The sequence below is a fragment of the Delphinus delphis genome, chromosome 9 (assembly GCF_949987515.2).
Source record: "Delphinus delphis chromosome 9, mDelDel1.2, whole genome shotgun sequence".
NCBI lineage: Eukaryota > Metazoa > Chordata > Mammalia > Artiodactyla > Delphinidae > Delphinus > Delphinus delphis.
Genome location: NC_082691.1, coordinates 11,456,531 through 11,477,755, shown reverse-complemented (window position 1 = coordinate 11,477,755; position 21,225 = coordinate 11,456,531). Strand labels below are relative to the sequence as shown.

Below are 21,225 nucleotides of genomic sequence, written 5' to 3'. Positions count from 1 at the left end.
TATACACTACCAAACGTAAGGTAGATAGCTAGTGGGAAGCAGCCGCATAGCACAGGGATATCAGCTCGGTGCTTTGTGACCGCCTGGAGGGGTGGGATATGGAGGGTGGGAGGGAGGGAGACACAGAGGGAAGAGATATGGGAACATATGTATATGTATAACTGATTCACTTTGTTATAAAGCAGAAACTAACACACCATTGTAAAGCAATTATACCCCAATAAAGATGTTAAAAAATAAAAAAAAAATAAAATTAAAAAAAAAAGAGTTCCCTGTGTTCTATAGGAGGTCCTTGGTTAATCTATTTTACATATAGGAGTGTGTATCTGTTGATCCCAAACTCCTCATTTATCCCTCCCCACCCATTTCCCCTTTGGTAACCATAAGTTTGTTTTCTGTGTCCGTGAGTCTACTTCTGTTTTGTAAATTAGTTCATTTGTATACTTTAGATTCCACATGTAAGTGGGATATCTTATGATATTTGTCTCTCTCTCTCTCTCTGACTTACTTCACTTAGTATGATCATCTCTAGGTCCATCCATGTTGCTGCAAATGGCATTCTTTCTTTCTTTTTTATGGCTGAGTAATATTCCATTGTATCTATATGTACCACATCTTCTTTATCCATTCATCTGTCGATGGATGTTTAGGTTGCTTCTGTGGCTTGGCTGTTATTTATATATATATATATCACATCTATGTATAATATATATATAATATGTATGTATATATATAGCTAAATCACTTTGCTTTACACCTGAAACTAACACAGCATTGTAAATTAACTGTACTGCAATTAAAAGGTTAAATCTTGAAAAACACATTTTTAATTAAAGAAAAATGGGAAGCAGTGGAATTGCTTGCTTACATTTGGAATTTTAATAGATGTTGCTAAACTGCTGTCTGTAGAGATGATACCTACCGATAGTTCCCCAGTAATAGGTAGGAGTTCCCTGGTGGTCCAGTGGTTAGGACTCTGAGCTTTCACTTCCGGGGCCTGGGTTCATTCCCTGGTTGGGGGACTAAGCTGTGCGGCAAGGCCAAAAAAAAAAAAATCAGAGATATTTGACCAACATGTGGCAAATGTTTTTTTGTGTGACAGGGCATCTAGGTAAAGTCATTTCACAACTGAGGTTGAGCACTGTTTTAAGAGTCACCAGATTTTCCTTTTTTGGGAATCAGAGAGCATTTTAGAGCTGGAAGAGACCTTAGAGATGAGGTCCAGCCATTCAGCCTACACATGGAGAACCTCTTTGGCTGTGGTCACCTGGTTGGTCCGTGACTGAAGCCAGACCAAACCCTAGGTCTTTTATTTACCATAAAAGCTCTCCGGGTGTGTGTAAGACAGCCCTGGAAAGGTCTCTGGGGCAGTCTGGGTTTGGCTCCATAGCCAGGAAGCTGGAAGTTACAGCACAGGGCCACAGCACCGTGACTGTAAGGCCAAGTGCTTTAACCCACCCTGAACTTCAGACCCCTCATCTGTAAAATGGAGTCAATATTAGCCTTTTTGCCAAGGTTTCGAGGATTAGGGTTCATGTAGATAAAGCAGCTGACACAAGTTGTCTCACAGTTGTTACCATCTTCCTCATATTTCGTTATCTGACTTCCCCACCCCACATGTAAGGGACACATAACACTACATTCTTTTTGTTTTGTTTCATTAGGACATGGCCAGACCCATTTGTTACACGTTGTCTCTGGCTCTTCCCGTGCCTCTTTCTTTTTTTCTCTTTTTAAATAAATTTGTTTATTTATTTATTTTTGGCTGTGTTGGGTCTTCGTTGCTGCACCCGGGTTTTCTCTAGTCGTGGCGAGCGGGGGCTCCTCTTCGTTGCAGTGCGTGGGCTTCTCATTGCGGTGGCTTCTCTTGTTGTGGAGCACGGGCTCTAGGCGCTCGGGCTTCAGTAGTTGTGGCTCGCGGGATCTAGAGCACAGGCTCAGTAGTTGTGGCACACGGGCTTAGTTGCTCCGCGGCATGTGGGATCTTCCCGGACCAGGGCTCGAACCCGTGTGTCCTGCGTTGGCAGGTGGATTCTTAACCACTGAGCCACCAGGGAAGCCCTGCATCATTCTTTTAAGTATACAGAAGCATCCCTTCTAGTATGAGAGATGCCAGCCCTTGGGGGTTGGCAGTGTTCTTTAGAGAAACATTACTGGTGTGATGTCCCCAGGGGGGCCAGCGACCACCTGCCGGTGTCAGATCAGACACCGGCCTGGGTGTCCTCACTGGAGGGCACAAGGTGGTGAAGGCATTTGGGGAAGATGGGGCCAATGGGACAGGAAGTGGGGGGAGAAGGGGGGTGGCCAGGGAGAGTGTCGGCAGGGAGTTTGGGGAGGTCCCACCAAGGTCCTGAACCTCTGCTTTTGTCTTCGCAGCTCCTGCAGAAAGGGACTAAGATGAACGCAGAGGTGAGTCCTCCAAAAGGACCCGTTTAAGGATGCTTTTTTCTGCAGTGTCCCTCATTTCTCCTTCACAGAGTGTCTCCTTTCCTCCAGAGTTTTCGGAAACATCAGCACAAACTTGAAAACATGTCCCCTCCTTCCTGCCACCACACATGGCTCCCGGTGATATGGGAAGAATTAGGCCCCTCTGAGTTCTTATCTGTGTCAGTCCAGCTTCAGTTAGATTAAGATTTATCTGCTTCAGTTAATCCTGAAACAACACTCATGGGTTAGGGGTAGAGTGGGCTGGGCCCTGGGGGCTGCTGGGCCCTGGGGGCTGCTGGGCCCTGGAGGCTGCTGGGCCCTTGTGTTATTCTGGGAACACTTAACTCTGCTTACAAGGACCTTTCTCTGCATCGTCTCCCTTTCACCTCACTTCCACTGAACCTGTTCTTCGATCCAACGAGATGCCTAGTCTCTTTGTCCCTCTGATTTTTCCTGACCAATCAGCCCCTCCTGCTCTCACTCCCTTCCAGGTCCAGCGTAGATCGTGGGGTCCATCTCTTCAACTGCTATCGTGCTCACATCTCCAACTCCTTTTCCGCTTGTCCCCTTGATGCCCCATGGCCAGCCCAGAGGCTGTCCCCACAGGATGGTGGTCTTGGGTGAGAGGCACAGCTTCATGCTGTTTGCGGCTGGCAGAGGTCTTAAAACCTCATCTGGGTGCTCAGCACACCCACCGGGCCCCCTCCGTAGCCCCAGGCAGCTCTCTTGCCCTTTGCCCGAAACAACCAGGTCTGGTCTTCCTCACTCTTCCCAGCTCCCTCCTCACTCTTAGCACGTGGGTAACCTTTTACTTTACGGAGAAAAACTGGAACCATCAGCCATCATCTCTCTCAATTTCGGACTTCCTGTTTGGCTTGTTCCTTTTTTCAGAGTGGAAGGGATGCTTGTCAGTGACAGAGCTCCAGGCTGCGAGGACAGGAAAACACAGTTTAATGCGGTTTTTAGCCTGGAAGTTCAGATGCAGGGCAGGCTTCAGGGCGGGTTGATCCAGTGGCTCAGCCACATCTTATCAAGGATGTCCAGGATCTTTGCATCTCTCTACTCTCATCCAAGTGTTGGCTTCATCCTCGAAGTAGTGCCCCTCAGGGTTCTAGGATGGCTGCCGGCAGGGGCTGGGACTACATGCTTCCTCATTCGCTCTGAGCGGGAGAAAGACATGGCTTTCTGCAGCTCTCCCAGAAAAGTGGGAACCTTCTTTCCTGAAGCCTCCACCAAACTCCTGCTTAGGTCTTGCTGGCCAGAACCAGGTCACATGCCCATTCCTGGACTAATGACTGTGTCAGAGGAGCCAGGATTTTGCCAACTGGCTTAGACTAATCAGTCCCACCTGGTGCTGCTTCCCCCTCTACCCCAGGGCTGGATCTGGGAAGAAGGAGGGCGAGTGGACACTGGAAAGGACCCGTTGCATCCCGTCCCAGACATTTCTGGTGAAAGCGTATTGACTGAAAAACACGCACACCTAAAAGTTGAGAATTATGTTTTATTCTGCTGACTTACGGAGGACTTAACCCCGGGATATAGCCTCTCGGGAAACTCTGAGGGACTGCTCCAAAGAGGTAAGGGACAAGCCAGGATATATAGGGTTTTTTGCCCCCCAAAAAAACCCCAGGCAATTGGAACATCAAAAGATTACTGTTAAAGGAAAACAGACATCTCAAGTTAATGAAGTTATCACTCTTCTATGTATGGGAAGATGCGAGAGTCTAGGCTTCTTGAAATCATTCCTTTGATAGGCACCTTAGCTATCGAGGGTGCCTAAGAGCAGTAGCCTGCTCTCTCCCATCCTGAGTCCCCTCAGGATGCACCTCGGGGGCAGCTGCAGTGGCTGAGGGCTTGATGGCCTCAACAGCCTTTCTTTACTGAAATGTCCACACTCTGAATTGCAGACTCTGCCGCCTGTTCAGACCCTGTACCACCTCCCTGATTACCTCCTGGACCAGCGGCACTGTTGGGCTCATTTCTACTCGATCTTTCCCATCAGTATTTCCAACTGCTTTAGTTTTTACTTTCTTCAGAACAAAGCAACACATGAGGTCTTGTCGAGCTACCGTAACCCTATTTTTCTCATTCCCTTCAGAAACTCATCTTTAATAGTAGTTTTTTGATATAATTCAAAAAGGTACGTACACCCCTATGTTCATAGCACTATTCACAGTAAACAACCTAAATGTCCATTGACAGAGGAATGGATAAAGAAGATGTGGTGCATATATACAATGGAATACTACGCGGCCATAAAAAAGAATGAAATAAGGCCATTTGCAGCAACATGGATACAACTAGAGATTATCATACTAAGTGAAGTAAGTCAGAAAGAGAAAGACCAATAGCATATGATATCACTTACATGTGGAATCCAAAATATGGCACAGAGGAACCTATCTACAGAACAGAAACAGACTCACAGACATAGAGAACAGACTTGTGGTTGCCAAGGGGGAGGGGTGGTGAGGGAGGGCTGGACTGGGAGTGTGGGATGAGCAGACGCAAACTATTATATCTGGAATGGATAAACATAAACAACAAGGTCCTACTGTATAGCACAGGGAACTCGTCAATATCCTGTGGTAAACCGTAATGGAAAAGACTATAAAAAAAGAATGTAGATATGTGTAAAACAAAAAAAATAGCTTTTAAAAAGTTTAGTTTTGTAATAATGTCAATACACAGACCTAGTACAAAACTCAAAAGGTATATACAAGACGTTAAATAGTCAAAAGCGAGTCTCCCAGGTACCCCATCCCCCCAGCCTCCTCCACCCCAGGGCTGGCCTCTGTTAACCATTTTCTGGGGCCTCTGCCGCCTTATCTGAAGGCCCTGTAACTCACTCTAATTCTCATGTTCTTGGAAGTTGTGAAAAAAAAGAGTAAAAACTTAGCATTAACATTAAGCTCATAGAACCTGGCCTGGTAAGAATTCTATCAATCATCAGCCACCCCTTCTGTTCTATAATTTTGACTTTTCCTTTGGTGCTTTTTTTTTTTTTTTTTTTTTTTTGCGGTACGCGGGCCTCTCGCTGTTGTGGCCTCTCCCGTTGCGGAGCACAGGCTCCGGATGCGCAGGCTCAGCGGCCATGGCTCACGGGCCCAGCCCCTCCGCGGCATGTGGGATCTTCCCGGACCGGGGCACGAACCCGCGTCCCCTGCATCGGCAGGCGGACTCTCAACCACTGCGCCACCAGGGAAGCCCCTTTGGTGCCTTTTCTCTCTCAACCTTTTGAAAATACTCCCAGACCTTGGGTCCCCCTCTAACTATTCTGCCTTAAACACCCTGTGACCACCTTCTAGTGGTGGTGGTCACCCTTCTCACTACCCTCTCCTGTCTCATCCCAGGGCAGCCTGACGTGGTCCTCGCTGCTCCAGTAAAACTTCTCAGAGCTCTCTCTCTGGAAGTGATCCCTCCCTCCTGTGAATTTCCGTCACCCTTCTTTTGTTACCTTCCATCCTTTGACTTGGAGCAGAACCGTCTGTGTGCCCTGTTCATCTTCGCACCCCCATAGCAGCTGGCAGGATGCCTCCAACACCGCGTGTCCTCACTCTGGCAGTTGACTAAATGATGGGATGATTCAGAGACGGTTGAGTCATCTTGTGATTCATTCCAGATCTTGGGTGGATCAGTAGAAACGTAGAGGAAGGAAGACTTGCAGAGACTTGAGGCTAGCTGGAGAGGGAGAGAGGAGCGGGGTCTCAGCCGTAATCAGCCCTTTGGTCTCAGAGGATTTGTCCAGTGCAGGAATGACTCCCAGGATTTCCAGCACGTCAAGCTGGGTGCCTGACAGAATTTGCAGAGCCACTGGCCTTTGCCCGGAAGTTCAGAGCACAGCCAGTCAGGTGGGGTGGGTGGTTGGAATCAAGCACAGAACGTGATGATCCAGGTCAGGGCGGGACGGCCAGGTGGAAATGCCCGGTTTGCATTTCTTCCTGGGACTGGAGCTTGGAGGAGAGGATGGCTCGTAGCGCATGATGTGGGAGACTTCAGCCTAACGGTGGTCCTGGAAACCTTAAGAGTGCGAGACACCCCTCCCCCACTCTGGGAACATGGGGAAAAGAGAAGAACAGAGGGACAGGCTTGAGCACTGGGGAATGTGCAACGCTAGGGCGCAGGATGAAGTGTGAGAAGGAAACCTCGCCGTGAGACGAGGGAAGACAGGGAAGGAGCGAATTTAAAGAAGGTCCCCTTAAGTGTCAAATACGAGTTGAGGTCCAGGAGAATGCCGCTGAGGGAAGGCCCTTGAACTTGGCAGTGAGAAGATCTGAGATGCCCTGTGATACGGCAGAGAGGTGTGGTAGTGAAAACCAGCTTACAGTTGGGCTAGAAGGGTGAGTGGAGGAAGCAGATGCGGCCCGGAGGATATGAGCAGCCGGCTGATTTGGGGGCAGTGGACAGGCCACAGGCAGGGACAGAGCGCACTGAAGACCAGGTGGCAGAGGCTGCCCAGCTCTGTAGCCGGAGCCCTAGGACAGGAGCAGCAAGTAAGCCCAAGGCTGTACAAACTGTAGAGCGCTCACCTGCTCAGAGCATCCCTCGGATTTTTATATCCATTTTAAGTGTTTGTATCTTGGATAACATGCATTCACATGATTGAAAATTTTAAAGAATTTAGAAAAAAAAAGATTTACTCTGGGAAGACCTCTTCTCTCTCAGCTACTCTGTTACGCTCCCAGGCAACCAGTGCTACTGGTTTCTTGGCTATCCTTTCAGAGAGATTCTAAACATATACAAGTATTTTTTCCCTTCACCTGCCTCCCCCCCTTGTTTTTTTTTTACACAAACTAGAGCACACATCTTACACTGGTCTGTATTTTGCTTTTCTCAGCCAACAATATATCTTGGAGATCAGTCTCTTCCAATACATAAAGAACTTCCTTGTTCTTTTTTATAGCTGTGTAGCATACCATAATTATATAACCAGTCTGCTATTAACAACATATACATTATTTTCAGTCTTTTGCTGTTACAAGCAAGGCTGCAATAAACCTGGGTCATTTTACTTGCATATATGCTTTAGAAATGGATTTCTCTGAGCAAAGAATATTTGTGTGATAAACATTTCCAAGTTGCTCTCCACAAAGGTTGTCTGTTTTTCTCTCCCTCTGGCAACATATGAATATGCCTGTCTTCCCAGGCCAGCCAGTGTGTTATCAAACTCACTGATTCTTGTAAACAAGTGAAAAACAGGTTGTCCTTCCTGACTATTTGAAATCTTCATACCCCCTCCTGGAGTGGAAACCCAGCACCTGCCCTCAAACCTCCCACCTTGAAGTTCTATAGTGATTTTACATTTTCTTCTACTCTCCTCACCTCAGAATAATTTTTTTTTCCTGAGTTGTCAGTGCATGTGTTTTTTTGTTTTTGTTTTTGCGGTACGCGGGCCTCTCACTGTTGTGGCCTCTCCCGTTGCGGAGCACAGGCTCCGGACATGCAGGCTCAGCGGCCATGGCTCACGGGCCTAGCCGCTCCGCGGCATGTGGGATCCTCCCAAACCGGGGCACGAACCCGTGTCCCCTGCATCGGCAGGCGGACTCTCAAACCACTGCGCCACCAGGGAAGCCCCCATCCATTTACTTTTAATCTATATGTGTCTTTATATCTAAAGTGGACTTCTTGTAGACAACATATAGTTAAGTCTTGTTTTTTAATCCACTCTGACAATCTTTATCTTTTAACTGATGCATTTAGACCATTAACATTCAAAGTGATTATTGATGTAGGTGGATTAATATTTGTTACTGTTTTCTATTCATTGCCTTTGTTCTTTGGTCCTGTTTTTCTCTTCCACTCTTTTTCTGCCTTTTGTGATTTAAATTGAGCGTGTTATATGATTCCATTTTCTCTTTTTTCTTAGCATATTGGCTATACTTCCTTTTTTTATTGGTTGCTCTAGGGCTTGCAATATACATTTACAACTAATCCAAGTCCACTTTCAAATAATAACTATACCATTTTACAGATAGTGTGAGTACTGTAAAATAACATAATAATTCCATTCCTCCTTCTTGTCCTATGTATGTATCACTGCTGTTACACATTTCACTTATGTATAAGCATACATAAGCAGATAAATACATACATAAAGTATATACATAAGCGTAAATAATTGAATACTTTGTTGCTGTTATTATTTTATTGTTATTTAGATCAATTAAGAATAAAAAAAATAAAGTTTTTATTTGACCTTCACTTAATCCTTCTTCCTTTCTTTAGGTAGACGTGAGTTTCTGACCTGTATTATTTTTCTTCCTCTCTAAAGAAATCCTTTTAACATTTCCTGCAAGATAGGTCTACAGGCAACAAACTCCCTCAAATTTTTGTTTGTCTGAGAAAGTCTTTATTTCTTCTTCACTCTGGAAGGATAATTTCACAGGGTACAGAATTCTAGGTTGGTAGTTTTTTTTCTCTCAACACTTTAAATATTTCACTCCACTCTCCTCTTGCTTGCATGGTTTTTGAGGAGAAGTTGGATGTAATTCTTTTCTTTGTTCTTCTGTAGGTAAGGTTGATTCCCTCTGGCTTTTGTTTTTTTCTTTTTTTTTTGGCTGCATCACGCGGCATATTGGATTCTAGTTCCCTAATCAAATTTGCACCCCGTGCAGTGGGAGCACAGAGTCTTCAATACTGGACCACCAGGGAAGTCCCGTCTCTCTGGCTTCTTTCAGGATTTTTTTCTTTATCTTTGCTTTTCTGTAATTTGAAAATGATATGCCTAACATCATTTTGCGGGGGGTGGGGGGGGTATTTATCCTGTATGGTGTTCTCTGAACTTCCTGGACCTGTGGTTTGGTGTCTGACATTAATTTGGGGAAATTCTTAGTCATTACTGTTTCGAGTATTTCTTGTGTTCTTTTCTCTCTTCTCTTTCTGGTGTTCCCATTACATGTATGTTACACCATGTGTAGTTGTCCCACAGTCCTTGGATATTCGCTTCATTTATTCAGTCTCTGTTCTCTTTGCTCTTCAGTTTAGGGGGTTACTATTGAGATATCCTCAATTTCAGAGATTCTTTCCTCAGCCATGTCTACTCTACTAATAAGCCCATAAAAGGCATTGTTTCTGTTACATTGTGTTTGATCTCTAGCATTTCTTCTTCATTCTGTCTTAGAATTTGCGTCTCTCTGCTTACATTGCCCATCTGTTCTTGTATATTGTCTGCTTTATCCATTAGACCCTTAGCATAGTAATCATAGTTGTTTTAGATTCCCAGTCTGGTAAATCCAACACTCCTGTTATGTCTGGTTCTGATGCTGCTCTGTCTCTTCAAATTGTGTTTTTTGTCTTTTGCTATGGCTTGTCATTTTTCTCTTGATCGCCAGACATGATGTATCATGTAAAAGGAGCTGCTGTAAATGGGCCTTTAGTCATGTGGTGGTGAGATATAGGGGAAGGGGAAGCATTCTCTGCTCCCGTGATCAGGTCTCAGTCTTATAGTGAGCCTGTGCCTCTGGACTGCAAACCACACAAGTATTTCTCAGTTGTTTCTTTTCTTCTTCCCCTCTTAGGTGGGAGAGTATGGCTAGAGTGGGCTAGAGTTGGGTGTTTCCCTTCTCCCAAATGGAATTCTAGAGTAGTCTGGAGTTTTGTACAGTGGACCCTTACACAACACCGGGGTTAGAGATGCTGACCCTCTGTGCAGTTGAAAATCTGCCTGTAACTTACCGTCGGCCCTCCATATACACAGCTCTGCACCCACAGATTCAACCAGCCGCAGCTGTGTAGTACTGTAATATTTACTTTTTAAAAAAATCCATGTGTAAGTGGACCTGCACTGTTCAAATGCATGTTGTTCAAGGGTCAACTGTTTTTCCCTTCCCTGCAGTCAGTTAGGGTCTGATAATTCCCCAGCATGTTAGGGTCTGGTTAGCTAGTTTCCTGCGAGGGCAGGCCTCATTAGGAAGAACGGGCACGCTCTGGTATATTTCAGTGGTGCTTTTTCCCCACTCCTGCTGGAAGCACAGGGGGAAACATCTCCAGTATTTACTGTGGGAACCTGGTCAAGCTCTTGGAGGTAAATCTCACAAAAATGAGAGGGTCTCCCCATGACTGGGTCCCCCTGGATTTTTTAGGTCTCCAAGTTGTCCACACTGAGCCCCCAGCAGCTCACCCATTACAGTTCAGGCTTTCCTACTGGTTCTGGCGTCTGGTTCCTGTGGTCGTTTCTACTCTTGAACCTCTGCTCTGCTAAGTTATTCTCTTCATTAGTCCCTCTGTTTCTCCAATCTTGGGGGCAGTGGTTTGCCTTGTGTCCTTACCTCTCTTACGGATCCTGGAAGACTTAGTTTTAGTTAGTTTTTCAGTCTGTTTAGCTGTTTACCCATTATCAGGATGGAGTGGCAACTTCCAAGCTCCTTCCATGTGCAGTGGGAAACCAGAAGCCCTCACCTCTTTGATTTGCAGTTTCCTTTCAGAACATGCCTTGAAGAAGCCTCATGTCAGATGAGCAGGTGCAGGTAAAATGGTCTCTCTAGCAAAGTCATTTTTCTCAAAAACAAAGTTCTTTCCTACAGAGGAACTCAACTGTTAATATGTCAGCATTTTCACCCGTATCTTGTCCCTGTGTGTCAGTTTTGCAAAGGAATGTTGTGTAAACCAAACTCAGAAGCACTTTCAGTCTGACACCATGCCAGCCAGGTTTTGTACACAAGTTTGTGTGTATTGTTAATTACTAAAATAGAAAAAGTAACTTGGCTTCTTACAGTTCATGAAGCTGTTTCTTAACCTCATGGCTCTTTTAAAGCTAATAGAAACTTATGTTCCTGGTTATTTTCTGGAATGTAGTAATTTAGTAGTTAATCTTAGGAATACTGTATATATTCAGCCTCTTAAGGAGATTGCTTGTTTCCTTTTTTGGGTGAAAGAAGAAACAAATATTTGATCAGGCGTGTGTGTTTGGGCTGTTACAGTACAGATTTCTCTAAAGACTGTCTTTCTGCTTTTCGTATATGAGACTGTCAACAATTAAAAGTAAAAGGGTAAACTTGTAACCCAGAAGGTACTAACAGGGCTAAATGGCCTGTTGTCAGTTGGGCATTGTGGCCTCTCCTTCCCACACTCTCCCTGACTCAAGGAAGACAAGCCTGGAACTGCATTGCCCACTGGTCCATTTCATGTGTGACGTTGGCCAGTTAGAAGCAGACTTGGGAGATTTGGAAGGCCGAAGAAAGAGAGACTGTTATTGAGAGAGCACAGTTGCTTCTTCCCAGCTGCAGGCTGGAAAAGGCCGCAGATGCTTTCCCCGAGGTCTTGGCGTCCAGGCAAGCTCCTGAGAATGACTTGCTTCAGTACGGCAGGGAGATGGGCAGTGATGGCTTCTCTGGCTTTAGCTCCCCAGTGGTGGCAATGGTCATGTAACCCAGAGGTCCCCAACCCCGGGGCCGCAGACCAGTACTGGTCCACGGCCTGTTAGGAACCGGGCCACACAACAGGAGGTGAGTGGCGGGCGGACGAGTGAGTGAAGCTTCATCTGCTGCTCCCCATCACTCCCCATCATTCCCCATCACTCCCCCATTGCTCCCCATCACTTCCCATCACTCCCCATCACTCCCCATCACTCCCCATCGCTCTCCTGTCACTCCCCATCGCTCCCTATCACTTCCCATCGCTCCCCTATCGCTCCCCCATCACTCCCCCATCACTCCCCATCACTCCCCATCGCTTCCCCATCGCTTCCCCATCGCTTCCGCATCGCTCCCCCATCACTCCCCCATCACTCCCCATCACTCCCCCATCGCTCCCCCATCACTCCCCATCACTCCCCATCACTCCCCCATCGCTCCCCCATCACTCCCCATCACTCCCCATCACTCCCCCATCACTTCCCCATCACTCCCCATCACTCCCCATCACTCCCCATCACTTCCCTATCACTCCCCCATCGCTCCCCCATCACTCCCCATCACTCCCCATCGCTCCCCATCACTCCCCCATCACTCCCCATTGCTCCCCCATCACTCTTCATCGCTCCCCATCATTCCCCATCACTTGCATTACTGCCTGAACCACTCCCACCCACTGTCCATGGAAAAACTGTCTTCCATGAAACCAGTCCCTGGTGCCAAAAAGGTTGGGGACCACTGATATAAGCCTCTAATTCCCCGTGTTAAAACTCTGTGCTTAGAACACATTGAATGCTTTCTCTTTTCCAGACTGAATCCTGACTGGTACCTTGAGGGGTTTATGAGTAACCTGACTGGTACCTTGAGGGGGTTATGAGTAAGTTGTGGAACAACAGTAGTACAAAGTCTGGGAGAGAGGAGGTGGAAGTAACCTGTTGGAAGGTTCTCATGTGGGAAATGGTACGATGTTATCTTAAGGCGGGCTGTGCTAAGTAAAATATGTATCATATAAAGGCCTTAATAAACCACTAAAATTGTTACAGCTACTAGCCACCGGGTGAGATTAAATGGAATCATTGGCAATACTTTATTCATCTGAAAAGAAGTCAGAAGAAGAGGGAAAGAAGCACAGATTGGACAGATAGAAGACAACAAGACAGTAGATTGGAACCCAACCATATCCGTAATCATAGGGTAAATTGTTTAAACACTTCACTGAAAGGCAGAGATTGTTAGACTGAATAAAAAGCGAGACCTGACAATACGCTGCCTACAGGAAATTCACTTCAGATATGAAAGCACACATTGGTTAAAAGTGAGGGGTTGGAAAAAAAAATGTACTATGCTAACACAAATCAGCGGAAACTGGGAGTAGATTGATGATATCAGACAAAATAAATTTCAGGGCAAAATATACTACCAGGAATAAAAGTGGTCATTTCAGAATGATAAAGTGGTTAATTCATCAAGACACCATAACCACCCTAAAAATTTATATTCCTGACAATAGAGCTTTGAAATACATCAGTCAGAAAGTGATAGAACTGTAAAGAGAAATACACAAATCTACAATTATATTCAGAGATTCTAGTACCTATCAATGATTGATAGAACAAGTAGACAGAAAATCAGTAAGTATATAGAAGACTTGAATAACATCATCTACCAACTTGATCTAACAGACCTATGGGACAGTCCAGCCAACAACAGTAGAATACACGTTCTTTTTAAGTGTGCTCAAAACATTTACCAAGACAGACCATATTCTGGATCATAAAACATGTTTTTAAAAATTTAAGGGTTCAGAGCTTCCCTGGTGGCGCAGTAGTTGAGAGTCCGCCTGCCTATGCAGGGGACACGGGTTCGTGCCCCGGTCCGGGAAGATCCCACATGCCACGGAGCGGCTGTGCCCGTGGGCCATGGCCGCTGAGCCTGCGCGTCCGGAGCCTGTGCTCCGCAACAGGAGAGGCCACAACAGTGAGAGGCCCGCGTACCGCAAAAACAAACAAACAAAAAATTTAAGGGTTCAAATCATTTAAAGGATGTTCTCTGACTGATATTTCTCTGGAATTAAATGAGAAACCCGTAGTAGAAAAATATCTGGAAAATCCCTAAACATCTGGAACTAAATAACATCTGAATAATCCATTGACCAAAGAGTTCATCACAAGGGAAATTAGACAGTATCGTTAACTGAATGAAAATGAAATCATGACACTTCCCAGTTTGTGGGGTGCAGCTCAAGCACTGCCGTCACTTACAGGGAAGTTTATAGCACTAATGTCTGTTTTTGAAAAGAAGAAAGTTTTTGAATGAATAACTTAAATTCCCAACCTCAGAGTTTTTTTTAAAAAGAGCATATTAAACCCAAAACAAGCAGAAAATCTGAAGTAATAAGGATAAGAGCAGAAATCAACGCAATAAGGAAACAAAAAACAATCAAGAAAATCGGTGAAACCTAAAGAGAGTCTTTTGGGGTTTTTTTGAGATCATTAGAATCGATAAAACTCTAGCCAGGCTGCTCAGGGAAAAAGAGAGAGAAGACACAAATTACCAATATCAGAAATGAGACAGAGGACATTACTGCAGATTCTACAGAGACTTAAAGAATAATAAGAGAATACTGTGGATACCTTTATGGCTAGGAAAGAGTAATTTAGATGAAATGGGCATATTCCTTGAAAGACTCAGACTTCCTAAGCACTTTGAAAAAGAAGTGGCAACCTGAATGTATATATATTCCAACTATACCTATTAAATAAACAGTCTCTGTAGTTGAAACCTTTCCACAGAGAGGAATTCTGGATTGAAGAAGCAGGCTGCTCTGATGTGAACTGCTTATAGAGAGAGGCATTTGTCAGGAACTTCAGGTGGCGTCTAAGAGCTTTCCATCCCACGACCATAAGGAACTGAATTCTGCGGACAACCACGTGAGCGTGGAAGAGAACCCTGGGCTCTGGATGGGGACGTAACCTGCCAGCTCCTGACTGCAGCCTAGGAAGACCCTGGGCAGAGGACTCCGTTAAGCCACATTCAGATTCCAGACCCTCAGCAACTGTGAGATAATGAATTTGACAAAGGATCAGAGCGCTCTACTTGGGCAGACTCCTTCCTGATCATTTGCCACCGAAAGATGATCAGAAAACAAAATGAGTGGCATATGGTTTATCGTTTGTGTATGTTTCGTGAACTCATCCCAGTACTCCAAACCCAGTGCCAATAGAGAAAGCCACGAGACGCCAGCATCCAGCAGCAACTCCAGTCCAAATGATTCAAGATCAGCCCCGCCTTCATTCAGTCAAGAAATCGTGTCTAGAGCTGCCAGTTCTTCCTCAGAAAGACTGAGACAACACACACTTCCACAAGCACAGATGGATTCCCATACAGTTACCTGTTTCCACACGTAATACAAAGAAACGTAGACAACCGGTTTCTCGGGCAAACTGTTCCAGCTAGACTGCCAGTGTATCTTGCTTTTAGTCCATTGCAGGTACTATGGTGGCAAACATGTGTATGCTCATTAGTAATATGTGATATTTTGTACAATGTCAAGCTGCCGTTTCAGCTCAGGCCACATTGAACGCCAACCCAGCCCAAACTACTGCTTCATAGCCTCTACGTTGGCACATGTTCCTGGAGAATAATCACCACTGGCTCCAAACTCAGCGGTCCAAGAAGGCTAACCCCTGAACGAGAATGCTAAACAAAGATGTCAGTTTGAGGCCGGCTGGATTGGATGTACAGGTCCTCACGAGCTGCAGTTCTCTTTAGCATTGTGTATTTCTTTTCTTCCTTTAGTCAATTTATACGGTAATGGGAGCCACAGAAAGCTGGAGGATTTCCTGTTAGGCATGAGGAGGTCAGCCGCAGGCTCCCTGCAATAGTGCCAAGTTAAGGATGATGGGAAACAAGTAAACAATCTAAAACTTGAAGAAGTGGGTCATTTTATGGATGATGGGCTTGGCGATGAGGGTGGGAGTGGGGAAGGTGCAGGTGAAGAAGCCAGTGCAATTCAAAGACCTGGATTAATGGTTTCGGCTTGATCTTATCACCGCCTTCTTTACTTCACTAATGCCAGAGGGCCGCCCCCTGTCAAGAGTTAGGCTTGAAAAACCATGCCAGCTGGAAAGGAGGGTTTGACTTTAGGAAAATGTTTAAACAGTAGTGGAATTTAAAAGTATATATGAGGGCTTCCCTGGTGGCGCAGTGGTTGAGAGTCCGCCTGCCGATGCAGGGGACGCGGGTTCGTGCTCCGGTCCGGGAAGATCCCACATGCCGCGGAGCGGCTGGGCCCGTGAGCCATGGCCGCTGAGCCTGCGTGTCCGGGGCCTGTGCTCCGCAACGGCAGAGGCCACGACAGTGAGAGGCCCGCGTACCAAAGGAAAAAAAAAAGTATATATGAGTATAAAACCTTTTTATTATCATGAGATTTTTTCCCTTTAAGCTCATACGTATGAATATTATAAGCACAAATGGATTACTAATTGTATGATTAAAAAAGAGAGACTAACAGAACATAGTGTTACAATATTGGTCTTCCAGATTTTATTCATTTCAACTATGTATATTATCCCAAGACAGACATATTTGTGGGTCTTACTTCTTTAAAGAGCTGCTTCATATATAAATTTCTATAGTTGTAGATTGACCGTTCAGTATGTAATTTAATATGTTATCTATTTTCTATGAATTATTCTGAAAGTTTCAAATGAATGCTCTCACAGTGTTCAGTAAAGAATGTTATTTACCTAAAATGCGCTAGTAGCAACTGGCCCAGCCTTAAAGCCAAGAAACTCACCAGTAATCTTAACTTTATTGGATAAAGGAAACCTATTTTAAGGGCGTGCATTCCATCAGTTGGAATTCATACCGTAAAGAAAAAGCAGTTCTTTAGTAGAACTAACAGTCATATAAACTGTTCTATACAGGCAGTAAAAAGGGAATACTTTCATAGAATCAGAAATACTAGAAATAATTTGGCATTACAAGAAAAGAGAATTACAGACCAGTAACTCTCATGAACACAGATGCAGCCATTTTTAATAAGATTTTAGCAAATAGAATCAACAGCATATATAAAGGGTAATACATTATGACCACGTGAGGTTTATCCTGGGAATGAAAGGTGTCACTGTATCAACAGACTTTAAGAAAAAAATCACACAATCATCTCAATAGACATAGAAAAAGCACTTGACAAAATTAGACCATTTATGCCTTTAAAAATATAAGCAAAATATGAATAAAAGGAAATATCCACATCCTGATAAGGCGTATCTACAAAAAATTCTACAGCTAAGATAATTCTTCTTGGTGAAAAGACCAAATGCTGTCCTCTAAGATTAAAACGTGAGCAAGAATGTCTGCTCTTGGGGCTTCCCTGGTGGCGCAGTGGTTGAGAGCCTGCCTGCCAATGCAGGGGACACGGGTTCGATCCCTGGCCTGGGAAGATCCCACATGCCACAGAGCAACTGAGCCTGCGCTCTGGAGCCTGTGGGCCACAACTGCTAAGCCCGCCACGGCTGCTGGGGCCCGTGCACCTGGAGCCCGTGCTCTGCAACAAGAGAAGCCACGACAATAAGAGGCGCACACACAGCAACGGAGACCCAACACAGCCAAAAATAAAAACAGGTAGATAAGTAAATTTATTAAAAAAAAAAAAAGAATGTCTGCTCTTGCTACTCCTATTCAAAATCATACTGGAGTCCCACCCAGTGCAATCAGGCAAGAAAAATGAATAAAACACATACAGATTGGAAAGGAAGAAGTAAAACCGTCTCTGTTCACATCTGACTCTGTGGTCTATGCGGAAATCTAATGGAATCTACAAAAAAGCAGCTAGAAGTAATAAGTGAATTCAGCAAGGTTACAAGATGCCAAGTCAGTACACAGAAATCAACTGTATGTCTGTATACTCACAATGAACAACTGGAAATGGAGGGTTAAAAAAATACTATTTATAATAGCACTAAAAATCATTAAAAAAACAAGTATAAATCTCACAAAATGTGTGCTAAATCCATATACTGAAAATGACAAAATGAAAGAAGTCAAAGACCTAAATAAATGGGGAGATGGACCACATTCATGGATTAGAAGATTCACTATTGTGAAAATGTTGGGTTTTTTCTCAAACTGATCCATATATTCAACATAATACCGTTCAGAATCCTGGCAGGAATTTTTATTTCATTTCATTTTATTTATTTAATAATTGACAAACTGAGTCTAAAATGTATATGTAAAGGCAGGAGAACTATAATTTTGGAAAAGAAAAAGTTGGTGGATTCACAGTAATGGACTCCATACTTACCATAAAACTATAGTGATCAAGACAGTTTCCTTTTGTACAAAGGCACAAAGGCATTTCAATAGAAAAAGGATGGTCTTTCTCAATAAATCATATTGGAACAGTTGGATATCATATGGGGAAAAAAAAAAAAGAAACTTGATGGCTTCCAGAGAAGAAGGCACATGAGCTGGGTTTAAAGTCCTGGTACATTTAAATACAGGACTGGCATAGCCCTGCCTAGTTGTAGATAGTTGATACAGCCTGTGGAATGAATACATACACTAGAAGCTGCCTCTCTGCTCTAAAAAAATGTTTTTAAGAAACTGATTCATACCTTACTCCATGTGGAAAAATTAATTCAGAACATAAACTATAAAAGTAACTAAGGACTTCCTTGGTGGTGCAGTGGTTAAGAATCCGCCTGCCAGTGCAGGGGACATGGGTTCGACCTCTGGTCTGGGAAGATCCCACATGCTGCGGAGCAACAAAGCCCATGTGCCACAACTACTGAGCCTGCGCTCTAGAGCCCACAAGCCACAGCTACCAAAGCCTGCGTGCCCTAGAGCCCACATACTGCAACTACCGAGACCTTGCGCCACAACTACTGAAGCCCGCACACTCTAAGGCCTGCATGCCACGACTGCTGAGCCCACGTGCTACAACTACTGAAGCCCGCGTGCCTAGAGCCCATGCTCTGCAACAAGAGAAGCCACCACAGTGAGAAGCCCGTGCACCACAACGAAGAGTAGCCCCCACTCGCCACAACTAGAGAAAGCCCGTGTGCAGCAACAAAAACCCAACGCGGCCAAAAAAGAAAGAAAAAAGTAACTAAAACTAAAGTAAGCTAAAACTGTGAATCTTAAACTATAAAATGTCTAAAAGAAACATAGAAGAAAATGTTTGTGACATTGGAGTAGCCAGAAGAATGATCCATTAAAAAAGTTTTTTGATAAGTTGACTTCATCAAAATTAAGAACTTGAGCTCCTAAAAAGTCACTCTTAAGAAAATGAAAAGACAAACTACAGACTAGGAAAAGTTGTTTGCAAATTACGTATCTGACAAATGAATTGTATCAAAAATATATAAAGAACTCTAAAAACTCAATAATAAGAAAATAAACAACCCAATAAAAAGTGGCAAAAGATTTGGACAGACATTTGACCAGCAAAGATTTATAGACGGCAAATAAGCACACGAAACAGTGCTCAACATCACTAGTCGTTAGGGAAATGCAAATAGAAACCTCAGTGAGAGACCACAACACGCCTGTCATAATGGCTAAAACAAAAAGGAGAAAACCTGATAATACCAGGTGCTGGTGAGAATGCAGAACAGCTGGACCTCTCAGACATCAGTGGCGAGAATGCAAAACAGTATAGGTGTAAAGGTATACTTTGGAAAAACTCAGTTTGCCAGTTTCTCATAAAGTTAAGCCTACACTTGCCATATGACACAGCAAACTCATACCCAGGTATTTACCCAAGTTTGAGAACTGTGCTGACACAAAAAGTAGGACATGACTATCTATAGCGGCTTTATTCATAATTGAATTACGAATTCATTTGAACTGGAAGCATCAGAAATGTCCTTCAACTGCGAAATGGATAAACAAGCCATTATGACTAGTACTTAGTTATAAAAAGAAATGATGGATACATGCAACAACATAGGTGAAAAATGCATTGTGCTAGGCAGAAGATAGACTCAGACTACATATCGTATGATTTCATTTATATGACATTCTAGAAAAGGCAAAACTCTTGGGATGGTAAACAAATCAGTGGTTGCCTGGGGTTGGGTAGGGGTTGACTACAAAGGGGCGCAGGTAATTTTGGAGGGGGTGATAGAACTGTTCTGTATCCTTTGTTATTTTTTTTAATTGGAGTATAGTTGATTTACATTGTTTTAGTTTCACGTGTACGGCAGAGTGAATCAGTTATACATATGCATGTATCCACTCTTTTTTTTATTTAGATTCTTCTCCCATATAGGCCATTATAGAGTGTTGAGTAGAGTTCCCTGTGCTATACAGCAGGTTCTTATTAGTTATCTATTTTATATATAGTAGTGTGTATATGTCAATCCCAGTCTCCCAATTTATCCCTCCCCACCCTTATCCCCTAGTAACCATAAATCTTTTTTCTACATCTGTGACCCTACTTCTGTTTTGTAAATAAGTTCATTTGTTCTATATCTTGACTGTGGTAGGTATATGAGTTTATGTTGGTCAAAACTCATAGAACTGTACACTAAAATGGGTGGGTTTTATTATATGCCAAAAAAAAAAAATCTGATAGTATCAGGAAAAGCTTCATAAAGTGTAAGATGCCCAAGTCTTAAAAGCTTTGAAGGTGTGGACAGTGGGGAGAAGCTCGTTCCAGGCAAGGGGAACAGGATTTGCAAAGACTTAGAGGGAGCAAACAGTCGTGTTTGTTCTGTGTACTTTGAAGTTGTTTGGAAGGTCAGAAGCCTAAAGTTACACAGTGGGGGAGTTGACCAGAAGGCGTTGCTGGAGAAGCAGGCTGGAGCTGAGTTGTGAAAGGCGTTATGTGTTTGGTAAAGAATGTGGACTTGGATTTTTTTTTTTCCCTTTAGTTGGTGTCCTACAAACTGTCTTACAGTTTGGGCTGCTGTAATAAAGTACCACAGAAATTTCTCTCTCGCAGATTGGGGTCTGGAAGCCTGAGATCAGGTTGAGATCTGGCGGGAGGGGTACCCTTCTGGGCTGCAGACTACGGACTCCTCAGCCCGTCCTCACATAAGCGGAGAGCAGGGAGAGGAGGCATGCTCTCTCGTGACTCTTAGAAGGGCACCAACCCCATTCATGCAGGCTCCACCCTCATGACTTCATCTCATCCTAATTACCTCCCCAAAGCCCTATCTCCTACTACCATTATATTGAGGGACAGAGTTCCCACTTCTGGGAAGGACATAATCATTCAGTCTGTAACAGCTGGGAAAATGAAGGGCTTTAATCGGGGTGGGGGGGACTTAGTTTTCGTCTGAAGCATCTCCTCTGGCAGGCCTGGGGACCACACATGGGAAGGGTGAGACCAGGTGGTGATTTGTCACGTCGTCAGGCAGGAGGCAAACAAGTCCTGGGCCAAGACTAGAGCAGTGGACGCACGAAGAGGGGTGGGAAATGGTGACACCCA

At 44.3% G+C, this 21,225-nt stretch overlaps 1 protein-coding gene and 1 pseudogene across 1 annotated transcript in view; both read left to right on the top strand.

Annotated features, from left to right (window-relative positions):
* The window catches only part of BLVRA (biliverdin reductase A), a 56,500-nt gene that overhangs the window by 10,477 nt on the left and 24,798 nt on the right, over window positions 1–21,225 (top strand). The window contains exon 2 of the mRNA XM_060020191.1: window positions 2,377–2,409. Coding sequence (XP_059876174.1) covers window positions 2,398–2,409 — 12 coding nt within the window. The 5' untranslated portion in view covers window positions 2,377–2,397. The remainder of the gene's footprint in view (window positions 1–2,376; window positions 2,410–21,225) is intronic.
* LOC132431338 (homocysteine-responsive endoplasmic reticulum-resident ubiquitin-like domain member 2 protein pseudogene) lies at window positions 14,843–15,917 on the top strand (annotated as a pseudogene).